This window comes from Pinus tabuliformis, chromosome 5_1 (genome assembly GCF_031772625.1).
Source record: "Pinus tabuliformis cultivar Carrire ecotype Pingquan chromosome 5_1, CPIR1, whole genome shotgun sequence".
In the NCBI taxonomy this organism is placed as follows: domain Eukaryota; kingdom Viridiplantae; phylum Streptophyta; class Pinopsida; order Pinales; family Pinaceae; genus Pinus; species Pinus tabuliformis.
The window spans coordinates 765887806-765904778 of NC_142305.1; the positions used below are offsets into that span (position 1 = coordinate 765887806).

At 38.4% G+C, this 16973-nt stretch overlaps 1 protein-coding gene and 1 long non-coding RNA gene across 3 annotated transcripts in view; one reads left to right on the forward strand and one right to left on the reverse strand.

Moving 5' to 3' along the window:
• LOC149167169 (DNA (cytosine-5)-methyltransferase DRM2-like) overlaps positions 1–11358 on the forward strand; it is a 219114-nt gene extending 207756 nt beyond the window's left edge. Inside the window, exons 8-9 of the mRNA XM_089432574.1 lie at positions 9979–10087; positions 10316–11358. Coding sequence (XP_089288700.1) covers positions 9979–10087; positions 10316–11358 — 1152 coding nt within the window. The remainder of the gene's footprint in view (positions 1–9978; positions 10088–10315) is intronic.
• LOC149167168 (uncharacterized) overlaps positions 1–13975 on the reverse strand; it is a 223500-nt gene extending 209525 nt beyond the window's left edge. Inside the window, exons 1-3 of one of the 2 annotated variants that reach the window (XR_016260539.1) lie at positions 13508–13975; positions 13123–13206; positions 12828–12889 (exon numbers count right to left, since the gene is read on the reverse strand). This is a non-coding gene — a long non-coding RNA (uncharacterized LOC149167168). The remainder of the gene's footprint in view (positions 1–12827; positions 12890–13122; positions 13207–13507) is intronic. The other variant, XR_016260538.1, reaches the window with a different exon arrangement.
• Between the last annotated feature and the right edge of the window lie 2998 nt (positions 13976–16973).

Sequence of the window (16973 nt, forward strand, 5' to 3'; positions counted from 1 at the left end):
TTGATAGTGGCAGTGTCAGCAGCAGTACAGTGACAACAGTAGTGCAGTAGTTGATGGATAGCATGTCAGACATCAACAGCGCAAAGTGGTGCTTTAGAGTCAGAGTAGTATGCAGCAGCGTATATTGGTAGAGCACATTCATTGCAAAGAGGGAGTGTTGCTTTGGGGTAGCATCGGATGTGCTCTAGGCCTCAAATTTTGCAGGGAGGCTTGGCACATGTATTCCAAAGAACCCAGAAAGCGTTTTGGGAAATTCCACCCAGAGATGATTTTATTAAAATAATTAATACTTTTTAATGGGACCCTAAGTCTAAACTTAGGAAATTAAAAATATTAATGGGTATTAATCTAATTGTGGGTGTAACTTCTAGAAGAAGACAAGGATCAAGATGAAATGATCTTAGCCATTGATTAACTTTTAATCTGGGCCATTGATTGTCAACGAGAAGATTAAGGAAGCTTGAGGGTCATTTGGAAAACACATCGAGATATCAAGAGATCGAATTTATGAAGTAAAAAGTTCTCAGGAGGAAATTTTGATCGAGTAGATTTCTTGCAGCTGAGGGGCAGGGATAGTTGGGTTGGAGTATCTTCTCCAGAGCCCAGGATACACAGTAGAGAGAGGCAGAGAGACACCAGAGGGGTTGACGCTAAGCTAGAAGGGCCCACGCATAGCTTGACACTAAGCCAGAAGGGCTCACCCAGAAGCAGCTCAGTCACCCATGCAGAAGTCTGAGTTTTGCAAAGGAGCTAACATTTCTAAGCCAAGAGGGCTGGAAACTGCTCTAGAAGGCAAGACATTTCCCATTTGAGCTGACGCAGGGCCTCAGAGAGCTCCACACAGTTACTGCGCAAGGGCAGTGTAGTTATAGCCGAGGATAGTTGATTCAGTTGCCGAAACAGCCGGGATTTTCCGGGTAGAGTGAGGTAATCTCACAATTCTTCTCTGCCAATTCTAGTTCTCTATAATTGGATTGCTAGGAGGGAATCTAGAGTTGTATTTAGAAACTACTGCTTAATAATATAAAACCCTCAGAGTTGTTCCACCGGTTTTCCCGCATTGGGTTTTTTCAGGGACATTTGTCCAAAAATAACGGTGTCAATTGTGTTGTATTTTCTTTCTTGCTCAGTCTCTTGTTTCCGCATATAATAATTAAAGAGTGAAGGTTGTAGTGTATTTACTTCGATATTTACAGTAGAACACCGTAATAACTTGCATGGATTAACAAGTAGGAAAAGTAACATCAATTTGTTGTAGTAGGGGTTCTGGTTTAGGAATTTTCACACCAACCGCAAATAAAGCTTCGAAAAGAACTTAGCCCCCTTCAACTCATCCATCAGCTCATCTATATGTGGGATGGGGTAGCAATTCTTCAGTGTCTTCTTGTTGAGGGCCCGATAATATATGCACATGCGTAAGGACCCATCCATCTTCTTCACCAATACAATCGATGAAGCAAAAAGGCTAGAACTAGGCCTGATGTGCCCAAGTGCCAATAGCTCATGGATGGCCCTCTCTATCTCATCCTGATATGCTTTGGGATTGCAAAAATTCCTAAGCCAGAATCCCTACTGTAGCAAACTTATGTTACTTCTCCTACTTGATTAAATCATGCAAGCTATTTACTGTATTCTACGGTAAATATCGAAGCAAATACATCTACAGCCTTCACTTAATTTACATCGAAAACAAAATACTAAGCAAGAAAGAAAAATACAACACATAGGACACGGTTACATTTGGACAAATAGTCCTCAGAAAAACCAATGCAGGAAAATCGGTGCAGCAGCTCTGAGGGTTTATTATTATGCAGGAGAAATTCTAAGTACAATTCTAGGATGCTCAACTAGCAATCCAATATAGAGAGAATATTGAACAAACGACTGGTGAAATGATCTCACCCTGTCACTAGAGAATCAATGATTGATCCTGCTGCTCTAGAGCCTCTGCGTCACCCTCTACGTGGCCTCTGCGCAGAACTATGTCACCCTCTACGTGGCCTTCGTGCAGAACTGTGTCACCCTGGGCAGCTTCTGTGTCACCCCTCCTGGGTATTATGCTATTTGTCCTTTGGATCCTCTGCTGGCTAAGAAATCGACTTTTGCCTCCCTATCTCACACCCTAGATTTTAGCAACTAAATTTCGATTTCCCTCAGCAGGAACTCGACTTCCCCTCAATGACTACGTTGCCTCTGCGTCAACACTACGTAGGCTATCGTCAGCCTTATCCTTTGGATGTCTTTTTGTTCTCTCTCTGCAAGTTTGTCCCCTGCATGTAACCTCCTCCACTCTATCCCTTGGGCCTATTGTTGCCCTTCAACTGGTAGAAATCCTTGAAAGTAATGGCCTTCCCAAAATCAGGTCCATAGGACTGATACTCCAAGAAATAGTCCCCATAAGGTGCATCCTCCTACTCCGGTTGCCCACCAACTCCAAATGTTAGGAACGTGGGAATGGTAGACCTAGGGGGTGTGTTGGGAATCAGTGGCATGTTGGGATTAAGGGATGCGTGATGTTGCGAAGTGCCAAACCCTTCTCCAAATTAGAAATCCCCTTGGACTCCCTTACCCTTGTTTCCATTGCCATTTCGTTGGCCCATTCCTTCGATATTCTGGGACAAGTCCTGTACTGCCTTCAACAAAAGATGGGCAAACTCCTTTTCCTCGCTCCTTTTGTCTCCCTCATTGTCCCCCATGTTTGCTTCTTCGACCTCAGGCTCTGTTGTCACAGGGTCAGGAGTAATCTGCAACTACCTCTCTCTGTTTTTATACCTCTGTCTTTGGTATGTCACGTTTTGCCTATCCTTCAGTGTCATAGACTGCGTCACTCCCACAAGTTGTGCCAAGTCTATGAGCTCTAATACCACTGTAATATCCCCAAGGAAAATTAACAGTAAATATGCAAAGCAAACATAGACAAAAACACCATAAAACAATGACAAACAATCAGATCATAAAATCGCACCAAAATTGTGTTGTTGAGCTCTTTTTATTAATGAATATGGGTGTACAATAAGGTGCTGGAAGGAATGCACCTTGGCTTGCTCAAGGCAAGCTAGCAAAGCTCCAAATGACAAATAAGACGCCCTCCTATGATCTACTACTATTCTGCTCAAGCTTTATGCTGAAGATGCCCAGAAATATGTTGTTGGTTGAATGGATTTGCTGCTAGGGCCCTCTCTGGTGCTCAAAAATTCTAGGAAATTAATTCCAGCCTCTCCACCAAATACCCAAAATAACCCACGAAGGATTTGGCCTTATGCTTGACTTCAGAAATTCGGCCCTATTTCCCCTCAATGGCTCAACTACTGGGTGATTCGACCCACTTGTAAAATCTGCTGCAAAAGGCCTCCAAAATGGCTGCAATACTCCTCAAAATGCTTCCCCGACCTTCACTCCAAGTTTCAACCCCAATCACAACTCACTCCTCCACCTCTCAGAGTGCTCCCACAAAGAACTGTGTAATCCCTATGCTGCTGTAGTTGCTCCTCTCCCAGGAAATCGACCCTCCTGCTGGTAGTGCGAAAAGGCAAGGTGAAACTCCCTCCTTGGGCTGGCACTCGAAGTCCACCGAAGCAAGGGCTGAGATCTCCGCTCGAAGACACTCGTGTGCTAAACAACACTTGCAGACTTGGCTTCAGCTCAAGCGTGCTCTTGTCATAGACAATTTTGCAAATGATGAATGAATGAGCAAATGAGTGTCTCTTCCTCCTTTTGTCAAGATGCCTCCAAAATGCCCATGTGGGCCCACATCGAACTTCCCACACCAAATCCGCTCCAATGAGAGCGTACTTCCCATGTGGGCCGAAAATCTCATGTGGTGGCCCCCACGCTCCACCAAAGCCGCAATTTTTCCCTCTAGCTCTAATGTTTGAGTGTATCTTAAGCCAAAAGTCAAGTGTGGGTCCTCTAAGCCCACCTTTCCTAAGTGCATCCGTGCAATAAACCAAAAATGAACAAAATTGATATTTACTTAGCAAAATACTAAGTAGGAATATCACAGACTCAAAAAGGGGATTGTAATGAACAAAAACAAGTTTAGGATCATGACTACGTTGTTGTAGCTCCTCTTGCAGTAACTGTGACTCAAGCTACAAAAAGTCAATCTTTTCTTGTGCATTTTGTAGACATATTTGAATGTCAACAAGAGTGGTTTTGCTGATTTTCACTATGCCACCAGTGGTAGATTGTATCATGGTTTTCAGGAACTCTAATACTTCATAAACTTTGGCCATTTTCTCAGCGAATGATGAGAAAAAGATAGACAAAAGAAAAGCCTTAGTGCTAAACCCTAAATCAGTCCACAAAATCCGTTTAGTTAATGCAGTAAATGGGCACAAAGCAACTCCAATAAGGCACCTTCCAGCTAGGACAAAAACTATAGAACAATCAACAACCCTGAAACTATTTTACTTCCAATATAGAAAAACACTACAATTATATAATCCAACTCTCATATAAATAAAGTGGCATATAAAGGACACTTGATTGGATTCTAATGCATCACATACCATATGACCACACTCTCCAACATATAACATTCATATACCATGCAATATATTTGGCATAAAATATGGCCCTTTCAATGCATAATCAAATGGAACACAACCATATCATATCACACAACATTCAAAGTTATTTGACTCACCATACGCCATTGTATCCCAACACATATAATTAATATGGGTGCACTTTCCAACATACATATGGAGAGCACCAACAATAGGCCATGCACGGTCTTCAACCAAAAACGGATTAATGCACACCAGGGTTATGTTGAATTGTATATGCCATGATTCACGGTTTCAAAAGTTGTTCAACGCAGCCCTTTAAAATAGATATTTATACCATACATACCAAGCACACTAATTGTTGGAGCCATGGAATATAATGCACAGTCTTTCCAGCTGCCAGGATCAACGCTCAGCTTGCACCAACACATATATAAGTGATTACAACATCCAACGCTCATGGATTTCGATGCAATTCTATGTTCAACAAGTCTCCAACGCACATATCAAGGGCAATGACCAGCAATCAGAGAAACCAACATATGATATCACTATTATGGCCAATGTACCAGTAGTTTAATGCATTTTTTTAAGACTGTAATTGACTTCATTCAAAAAGGATGGTCGAAGTCTTCAACAACACCGACTGAAATCGTTACATTACATTACTCAAATACATTGGGCCTAGCAATTTGCTTGTTTTTTGAGTGCATGGGAGACCAAGAGGCATGAGGATGCCTTCGAATTAATAACCACAACTGCAGACACTGACTCATAATCCAGCGCATAGATTTTGATGACTTAATTCCAATGCATGTTCTAGCTTCAAAACACAAAATGGACGGCTCTCCATTCTAATGCACATTCATGGCCATATGAACCAACATATACCAACGCTCCAATGCGTATGTAACACCAATGTTTGACCAACGCAACAACCAGCATGAACACACAGCTATAAAACTCTTCAACTAGCCTTCAAAATTTGCAAGATTTCACTACAGTAACATTTTTCACCTGTGTACTTCCATGGGAGTCAAGGATTACACCAATGTGTGATGGCATCAACCCCTCTGCTAGCAATGGCAAATTTGTATTTCTAGATAGTGGGGAGCTCCTTGACCCTCTCGTAATATTTAGCTTAATCGATGTAATTTGCAGGAAAAAGGCAAATGGGATAAGTAGGTATTTCAAAGTCAAGGACTATGACTGGAAAGAGGAGGCGTTGGGGAAGTAACATTTATTGCGTGAGGATGTCTTTTCAGAAAGTTTTCACGTATTCCAAAAGTGACTTAAAATAGGAAAGACATATTATGCCCATGCCAATACCAAGCCAGAGCCTCGTTTCTCAATGTTTGTAACTATTCACCTTCCATAGTAACGCCTGTGTCAGGTTAGGTGTCAATGTCATGTCTCAGGGACCGTGAGTAGACAAGTGTTAGGGTGTTGCATTACAACATTGGCAGAGAGAAGGACAATGTTAGTTTTGCAGGTAAAACGCTCAAGCGCAGTTCTGAAACCATGAAATTGTGACACTAAAACAAACAATAATAACCAAACCAAAAGAAACCAAAAAGATTGAGGATTTTTTAGTTGTCAATGTCAGGATCTTGGCGTAAATGGGTATGGTGGACAAAATAACGAACCTGCAATGTAGCGTGCATTACGCAAACTGCGATAGCTAGGGATCTGGAAGGTCGGACCAATACACAAAGTCGCAGAACAAACCCAAATTATAGAGGAAGAGCAGACATAGACCATTACATATTCAGAATGGCAGAGTGCCCAGGTGCAGAGCATAAGGAGGCAAGATTGAGGGCATAATTGGTCACAATACAGGTGGCTTGCATGAGCAGGGCAAGAGATCACCCGCTCTAATACCATGTTAAACACAAATGGAATGTGGACATAAGATAGGATAGATAATCACATTTATAATACATTGGTGTGACTCTTGGATTCATCTTCCAAGGTCTCTTAGACTCCCTTTGATTGTTCAACTTCCACACCATAACCCTTAGTAGATTAGGTGTCCAACAAGTACAAACCAAGCCCATTCTTTCTGTCAAATCCCCCCACTAATCCATGCCCAGAAGTGTCCATGATAAGTAAGCAAAGATACCCAACTACATAATGAAAGTCATACCTTTGGGATTGGAAGGCCCGCCTTCAAACATACAATCATAATAGATGAGCGAGGGTGCATAATGGCTCACTCAGGTGGCGGAGATGATGGCACATCAAGCTATATGATGGCTGCAAGGGGTTGTTGGTTGTCGGTAGAAGACAATCAATGAGAAAAAATTCTCCTATGGGTGTCACCCATAGGTGGTGGGTAACAAGGCTGACATGGACAAATGTACAAAGGTGGCTTTTTCTTTGTGATTTTGATAGTGAAATTTTGACCGTAGCTGCCCAAATTTTCAACGATAATTTCTTCTTTATCATAGTTATTTTGCAAGTTTTTGGACTTTTTCTTAACAATAAATTGTGGCTAATGGACAAACCTCTTTTTTGTATTATAATGCTCTCTAGCAGGGCTGCAACAATTTTCTAATACAAAAGTTAAATTGTGCAGCTTGTCGTGAATGCACATCCAATATTGTCTAGTATTCCCAAGTTGTAGATATGGGGCATAGGAAAAGAGGGGAAACATTACTTGTGATGTATATTCCTGAGTTGTAGATATGGGGCATAGGAAAATATTGTTGAAATTATGATGTTCTATGTAACAATCACTTATTACAAGACTTCTTTATGCTGCAATATTAGATAAGCAATTGTAGATAGAACATAAATCAAATGCATAATAGAAGACAACCAAGAACAAAATGAGACAGTGAATTTAGGTCCAATGACTAGGGCAAAGCCCATAAGGGGAAAACCAGACGAAATTCTTCTTAAACTATTAGAATTCACTTGTTCAACAGAGATACAAAGTACAATGAGAGATCAAGAGAATGAGTAAGTTCACCCAAATCTAAACAAGTTGTAGCATGAAGATCACTAGTAGCAGCAGCGGATGCACACACTTAATCAACCTTGGCTCAACAAGTTCTGCTCTTACTCTCCAAGTCTCTCTCACAATCTATTTTAACTCTCTCTCAAGTTCGAATCCTTCTTTCACAGTGCCCAAGTAGTGAGGGGAGAAAGAATGAGGCACATATATATAGGAGGAGCAGTGAATCCATGCCATAAAGGAGGAGCAATATGCATGCCTTGAGGAGTGTAACTCATGCCCATTTAGGAAATGTAACTCATGTCGGTATGCTTACCTTTGTAACTTATGCTTTTAAGAGAGAGAGTAACATATGCATTAAAGAGTGTGTAAGAGGAATATTTTATGACATTTTTATTAAGTGTAAGAGAATCTTTTATGATAGGCTTTAATGAGTGTAAGAGAGTGTAAGAGCATTAATGAGTGTAAGAGGAATATTCCATGCCAATAATGAGAGTGTAAGAGCATTATTGAGAGCCATGATTGAGTAACTTGAATTTCTTTTTAATAGTAATATATCAATGTCATATGAGTAATAATAATAATAGTAATAGTAATGATAATATTAATGATTAAGTCGAAATTGAACTATTAGGATTGATTGATGATTAGAAGGAATTTTCCATCAACAATACTTGATTTCCAATTGATGCAAGGTGATTTACTATCTTTAGACTTTTTAATTTTAGACTTTCTATTTTGACACTTTCTAATTTTAGAAGTTCTATTTTAGACTTTTTATTTTTAGAAATTCTATTTTTAGACTTTCTATTTTTAGAAATTCATCCTTGAGTTGCCAATTTTCAACGAAGATATGGGGCTTGAGTTGCCAATTTTCAACGAAGATATGGGGCATATTCCCAAGTTGTAGATATGGGGCATGTAGAAAATACACGAAATTCTGCAACTGCTAATATGAACAATCTGGAAACAATTTTCTTTTCATATAGACACAGAATTTCTCTACCAAATTGCAGCGGAATAGGAACAGAAATAAATACACAATCACACAATAGAACAACATAATTATTTTGGGGAACCCAAATGGGAAAACCCTCTGCTTGATTGAGAATATTATTGAAGAAGAATGAGCAATATATCTCTTAGAAACAATCTTTGTTTCACTAGAGAATGCAATGGTTCTCACTGCCTTAAACCAGGCTTGAAACACCTTCTTGATCCTTGATCCTACCTCAGATTTTAATGCACACTAGTAGCCCCTGTTAAATAGCAAATCCCCCTATTTCTATGCGAACTTCCTTGAGGAATTGCTTTCCTCTCCAATAATTCGCACAAGAATACTTGGCACCTTTCTCTCAGAAGCTCACACAAACCCGTGCTCAATTATGATACAATGAGTGCCTCCGTTCCTCCTTTTTTGGCAATTTGAATGGCTACTGATTGATTGAGTTAACTGAGTTAACTACTAATGAAACTCATCCTATCTCAGTTGTAGAACTTGAGACTCAAACACTAGTTCTTTTCCTCGATTAACTTGCACTAGAAGACAGTGAACTTAGCTTTCTATTTTAATACATTAGTTAACTGCTACATAGCTCGTCCTAATTTTTAGGAAATCTCCCACTCTTTATGAAATTGAGCATATACCAAAGAAGAAACTCGATTTGACTCCTTGAATTAAGGCACAAATCAAGGAATCCATTTCTCCCTACTATTTTCAACAGGGCAAGGGGAAACATTACCCTATATATCTTGGGTAACGTTTCCCCTCTTTTCCTATGCCCCATATCTACAACTTGGGAATACTGGACAATATTGGATGTGCTTTCAGGGCAGGCTGCACAATATCTTCCAGTACTGAGCTTCACCAAAGTCTTATGAGTAATTAAAATTTTAAAATTGTATCACCTAGTAAAAATTTTAGCTTTAGCTGCCTTTAACAGAATGATTTAGAAAAAAAAAATCCTGATCTAATCCTAGCATACACATAATGATTGAGCCAAGCTTGAGATCTTCCTTTTTAATCCCAAACAAAATTTTCTTAAAGGATTCTCGTGATTTGGAAGCTCAATTACAAGGAGATTAAAAGACTTTTAGAGGGTTGAAATTACTTCTATTCCAGTCACAGCGGTGACAAAAAACAATCAACTTAAGAATTGTAGGCAAACTAAGAGCTCTCATTTATGCCAGTGCAGCAACAGCAATAGAAAGACCTGACATTTTACTACTACCTTTTTATAACTCAAAGTGTTGGATGAAGTATATTTACCAGAGATCAAGTTTGAATCTCCAAAAGGAGATTTATATTTTACATGAAAATTGACTGCAATCTAATTGTTGGAAATAAAGTCATTGTTCACGACCGATGAGTTTTCGTTGAGATTACTGACAGTGTCAATGCACAATATGTTTTGCCAAATCTTTCCTTTCGTTAATAATTTTAAAGGAGGCTAGATTAATTTGCATTGAAATATCCAGGTATAAATTATGCTTATAACTGATGTGCAGAAAATGAAGGTACAACATCAAGAGCCATGTTTGAGAAAATTCTGTAAGAGAAAGCAGGCAGATATTGTCTTGAATGGCTTGAACGCTGGATCATCTTCAACAAATAAGAAAACACTTAGAGCAGAACAGAAGACAATATTGAAGGAGGATAAAATCAGAAACAGACTTATTAGAGGTCAACAGAAGAAAATGTTGAAGGAGGAAAAAATCAGAAACAAACTTTATAGAGCGCAACAGAAGAAAATATTGAAGGAGAAAAGAATCAAAGACAGATTGCAATCTGAACAAGCTGAATTGAATGATGAACATTTAATGCTTCTTGATCCATCTTTGAAGGGACTCATTGGGCTTGGAGTTCCTGGATACCCTGTGGGACGGCGTCCAAAGGAGCTAAAGGCATTTATGCAGGGGCCACCGTTCTTCTATTTTGAAAATGTGGCTATGGCACCAAAAGATGTTTGGAAGACTATATCTCGGCATTTTGGGGGCATAGACCCAGAATTTGTTGACTCTAAATATTTTTCAGCTTCTATGAGGCCAAGAGGCTACGTTCACAACCTTCCTATAGATGGCCGGTTTCAAGTCCTGCCCTTGCCTCCTATGACAATTCATGAAGCATTGCCTCAAACCAAAAAGTATTGGCCTCCCTGGGATGGTAGAAAAAAATTGAATTGCATATGCGGTGCACGAGGCAGCGATATCCTATGCCAAGAACTCAGGTCTATAATGACCAACTCAAATGGAAATCCAGCATTACGTGATCAAGCTTACATACTCGAAAACTGTAAGAAGTGGAACTTGGTTTGGGTAGGGCCAGATCAGATGGCCCCTCTAGAACCTAATGAGATAGAGCTCATATTAGGATTTGAAAAAGATCACAGTCGTGGAGCATCTGCTCGAACTGATCGCTTACAATGTCTGGGCAACGCATTCCAGATAGACACGGTTGCATACCATTTATCTGTTTTGAAACCATTTTATCCGGATGGACTGAACGTCCTTTCTCTATTTTCTGGTATTGGTGGTGCAGAGGTTGCTTTGCATCGTCTTGGAATCCATTTAAAATGTGTTGTGTCCGTGGAAATATGTCCAAAGAACAGGCTTATTCTTAGTAGTTGGTGGACGAAAACACGTCAAACAGGTCAACTGATTGAGAAGGAAGATGTTCAGCATTTGACCAGGGATGTGCTAGAGGAACTAATAGATACAGTAGGAGGTTTTGATCTCATTATTGGTGGCAGCCCATGTAATAACCTATCTGGTAACAATAGAGTTAGCAGAGATGGGCTAGAGGGTAAGCAATCCTCTATTTTCTATGAGTTTCCTCGGATTTTGAATGAGGTGAAGCAAATAATGCGCTCAAGAGGGATGATGGCATAAGATTTACTACTCAATTTTGGGCTTATTTCTTGTGATGGGAAGCGAAGTTTCACCAAGTGTTTTAAATGGATCAGGTCTTGGTGCCTGCTTTCTATCAACCCGTTCTTTCAAACGAAAGCACAGGTGCCATATCTGAAAATCACCTTGATTCGTGGGTAGGTGACTCGAATGTTATAAAATTGTTTTATCTACAAGGGATACAAACAGGAAATATTGTTCTCTTTGATTATCACAAGTATTTTTTGCAGTGTATTAGCAATGTTTTTAATAATCTTTATCATCTACTCTTAAACCGTAATTTCCCTTTTGTCCAATTTAAAAAATTAAATTGTAAAATCTAGTTTAAAAAATGTTACAAAACCCTATATCGTATACTTTTGAAATTTTGTTAAAATAGACTTCTTAACGTAAGGTTAGTTCTTAAATTTCATTTTTAATGAAATCAAATTCAACTATCATATATTGTAAGCCTGACAAAATGAATAATGTAATGTTTGAGAAACTAATTTATTTTATACATGAAATTGAAATTGTTGTGCACCATCCTTTAAAATCTCAGATTATGTTTAGCCAACAGAGAAATTGATTGCTATTGAAGTAAAGAAAACAATGCTATATCCTAATTCTCGGACAAAATTACGAGTTACCAAATTGCACTACTTGTCACTCAAAATTACAAGTCACTAAATTGAAATACTTATCACTCAAAATTACGATTTACCAAATTGCAATACTTATCACTGAGAAAATGGTACGTTGAATACCAAGGATTGTAAATAATCATTATTTACAATGTTAGCAGATGAAAGAGTGTGGAGCTAATCTGATGACCCTTAATACTTGCATGCACACTAAGTGATTTTGTGGAGATAAAACTCGGAGCAACTCTCTGAGCAACCAACGCAAAACACTCCCATGAGACTAATCGAGAGTACAAGGTCGAATGGAATCGTTTTAAGTACATTAGAGTCAAGCCCTAAAGACCTACTAACCCGCTTAGATTGGGCGAGGATAATCTGAGTCAGTATTAAAAACAAATATCGTACAGCACCTCAAATGTTATAATACTGTGTCTGCGTATTAAAGAGCATTTAGACTCTTTTCTTTTTTGTTTTAACATGAACAAGAAAACATGATTGGAAATCCCAACGCAAGTTTTTGGTATATTTTTAAATCAGGGTATATATTTTTCTTGTTCTTATATTCTGGAATGGATCAGAATCAGGAGCAGCAGTAAATTCAACAAAATCTGTGTGTTTTTTAATAGCGAGAAACTTGGAAAAATCATAACAAAGAAGGAAAATAGATGAAGTCCAAACAATGAAAACCGAGGGTGATCAAAATGGCCTTGTTAGAATTTATTCTCTCTCCAATAGTTCTTTTAAAATGAAGTACCAGTACCAAAAAGTCAAGGTAGAATTCAATAGAACAGAATACAGTCTTCAAAGCATATGGATATCGTTATTCACCTCATTTTTATTTGGGCATTTCCGAAGCTGATCACCTCATCCTTATCTCGGCGTTTTCGAAACTGCACACTCACAAAGGTATGCTCTTAAGAGGGTGTTTATATGCCCCTGGTAATAATTGAGGAATACGATGATAGAGGAAAATCAGAATACAGATGCTTGAAGACTACGGTCTGCAATCTGCGATTTTTAGTTTAGTATCCTAAGGCTGGAACAGAGCTCAACAATAAAGTCAGAGATCAACAATAAAGTGCATGAATAATCACACCTTCCCATTAGAAAGGTCAAGCTTTACCTAGCAAGAGCACAAGACAAGCCTTCTTGTTTCGTCCAACAAAATTGCTCAGGCATGCAGATTTTCCGGCTCTGAAGATTAACACTGTCATGCAATGAAAAACATAATGAGTTAAGAACCGAACCGCACCGCAGCAGAGAATTGATCTTTGAGCATTTTGCGGGTTTTTTTTTCATTCTTTCCTCTTTTTGGCGTACGCACAAATTTAAAATTTAAACTTCAACCATTGTAAAGTTTGGAAAAGAGTTTAACTCTTAATTTTCCGTAATTTTTAAAAAATTTCAAACTCCAATCATCGAAAATGAATTAAAAATAAATAACTCATTAAGCTTGTGAGTCGATCAAGGAATTGCGAAACGCTTTCGGTAGTCAGAGCACAACTTACACATCGACCTCTCCTTGTCACCTTGCTTCCCGTGGAAGCTCTTGGCTGAGCTATGTTGAGGGGAAGCCGCACAAAAAACTGCCTATCCCATTTGCTGGAAAAGTAGAATCCTTGCTTCGACTGAGTACTCATTGAGAAAATAAAGAAGTGCCACTAAGTACCGTGTACAACCTGAACCATGGAAACCTATAACTTCTCCACCCCTTCACAAGAAGGATTTCTAGACATCATAGAAAAATGAAACCGCCAAATTCCCCTGTGAGCTTGAGTTGACCAGAATTCAATGAGAGAACCAAAGGTAGCACAACCAAGTACCCAAAATCCAAGCAAGGATATATCCAGCCATTGAGCCACTTGCCAATGCTTAGAAGCAACACAAATTTGATGAAGTATTGAGAGCTGGAGGTGGTGAAAAGAACTCGGATCGGATCCCTCCATCATTTCAATTTCCTGCATGCCAAGAGGATCCCCCTGATGTGACAACCTTCTTGGGATATTTGCAAGCCATTTGATTTGCAAACTTGCGATTTAATTTATTTATCTTCCACTAAGAATGCAAAATACACTTAATTCAATGATGATTGAAGAATACAATGTTGATGAGGCTATAAGGCACTGAATGGTTAAATTTGTGTATTCTACTTCCTTGAATCGTTATCTCCTGTCTCCAGGTTTAAAATTTTTGTATTCTACTTCCTTGAATGGTTATCTCATGTTTCCAAGTTTAAAATTTTTGTATTCTACTTCCAAAGGTATTTTTGTTATCTCAAAATTTGTTGTATTTGGTACAATTGTTAATGGTTAGCGTTGCGCTGCAACTAATGGGTACTATGAAATATTAGGTCAAGTACAAATTTCAAGGGAAACAAAATCTTTACAATGTTACTTAAATCAGATTTTGTCATCATTCATTATCTTGATTGAATGATATAAAGTCGATAAGAAGCAATTTTATATTCTACCTTTTTTCAGTAAGAAAAAAGCTTGATTGTATTAAAATCAGATAATGCCTTATACATCTTTATAAATTGAATGAGAGATAGTTCTTTGACAATGCAGACTGTAGAAAAACAGTGATATGCTTTTGTAACTGAAAGCCTACATAACCAAGGTGACAGAAGAAGAAAAGATATATATGAGCGGTATACATAAGGAAACAAAACTTTACCAGATAGATTGCCAAGATAGATAAAAACCCCTTTTTGAGAGCGTTATCTGCCAGCTGGGATAAAGTATGCACTATGAGCAAGAAAAAACAGTTGCAGGGAACATACCAGGGAAATTGATATATGAACAAGTAAATTTATGTGCCAGGAAGAGAAAAATCCTGAATCTGGTATATTTCGGCTTCCATTTTTATGTCCATTTTCCATTTGCCCATTTGAGTTAGGAGCCCTTTCTTCGACAAATCATCTGCTTGAGTATTTTGAGATCTGTCAACATGATGAATAGTATAATCCTTCCTCCTCCTCCAGAAAGTGTCAATTCTGTTCATCCATCCTGTAAGTTGATTTTTTATAGAACTCTTGGCTGTGACATGATCTATTATGATTTTGGAGTCACCATAGATCTGCAAGGACCGAATATTTAGGAAAAAGCTGAAGTGAAGAAGCCCTGATAGAGCCATTGCTTCAGCTTTGTTGTTTGTTCCTTTTCCCCCATTCCAGTAGATGGCAAACTGCTGATCTTCTTCCATGACTATGTAGACCCCACAGGCGCATATACCATTTTGTGCCGCCCCATCAAAAAAGGCTCTTGGAAAGCTCATCTGACTTGTTTTTTGCTCCTTTGATTTTTCCTTTTTATGTTGTGAAATCTTGGGAGGAAGAGAGTTGTAAAGAGTGATAATGTTCTCAAAAACATAGCTAAAAACTTCCTTTCTGTTTTGGAACAAAAGCTTATTCCTCCATTTCCAGATTGACCAAAAAACTAGTTGTGGAATAGGTCTCCAGATTGCTTTCTGATTACTCCACCATTCAAGTGCTTCTTTTAGTGAAGAATGCGATATAAAATTAAACCCAAAAAAGGATGCAAGGTTCCTCCAAAGCTGAAGGGTGTGAATACATTGCAGGAACATGTGGAAGTTATTTTCTCCCTCTGCTTTACATATTAAGCATATTCTAGGTCTGGACTAGTTCCTTTTTTGCAGGTTTTCCTATGAAAGATTTTTGTTATGGAAAACTAGCCTGGAGAATATGATAATTTTGTGAGGGCTCCCAGTTTTCCATAATGATAAAGGGAAAATGTTAACAGAATGAGAAAAGTGAAACCTGGCAAGGGTTGAGTAGATATCTTTTACACTTGCATTCTCCTTCCCACTATTCCCCTTCCAGATGAGAACATCCTCAGCTTCAGTTCGACATATGCCCCCGTTCCTTATTATCCACAGAATCTAAGTCCACTGTTGAGCTAAAAATCCTTTTAAGCCCAAAGTAGAAGCATTTTTCCAAATGGGGAGAGCCAATCTGCGATGACCTGGTTCCAGGTAAAAATCCCTTTTCGATGGAAAAACTCTATTAATTGCCATGATATATTAATATCATCTCCTCCACCCGAGATAGGGTCAAGACCTATAGTTATCTTATTACTTGTTTGAAAGCTCCAAGCAAGGTTTTAGAGGAAAAATGATTCAATTTTATGAAAACTCATCTAGATGGTTGAGCCATGAGGAGACCCTATCGTCCCCTTCCTATACGAAAAAGAGATATCTCTATTGCCCATATACTTCTTCCTGATGGATTTGCTCCATATGATGTCCCCAAAAACACCTCTCCATAGAGACTTGCAAAGCAAGGCCATCCCGAATTTCCGGAGATCCATGATTCCCCATCCCCCATGTTTCTTTGGAAGGGTACGATTTGATAGTTTTGACAAATGATATTTACTTTTCTCTTTATTTCCTCCCCATATAAAATTTGATGTCATTCTATTTAGCAAAAGGATGACACTCGCCAGAATGTAAAATAGATGGGCCCAAAACACTGACAGTTGGGCTATTCATGGTCCATATTGGAATGGCTTCTCGTTGGGACTATTTTAGAAGCAATTTCCATTTTAACAATGAATTTCTTCAGTTAGGTGATAGAATTTATTAGTGTCAACAATATAATATGGTAAGGTAGGTTGGAAGCGCAATATGGCATTTAAGAGTATTATCTAGACCTAATTCTACTTACATGCATTCATAGATTACTTTATTTATAGATTACTTTATTTATATGCATTCATAGATTACTTTATTGTTGCAAGGTAAATCTAAGTAGATATCACTTTAAAGTCAATTTCTTACTATTCAAATTCAAGAAAATCAAAAATAATATGGAAACATTTTTTCTCTTCCCTAATAATACAACTAAGTTTCTCCTTTCATGTATGGAAATAATAGAAAAACAATGGAAATAATAGAAAAACAATGTTGTATTCCATAGGATACATCATAGATTTTGTATAATCCCATATTTTGTAT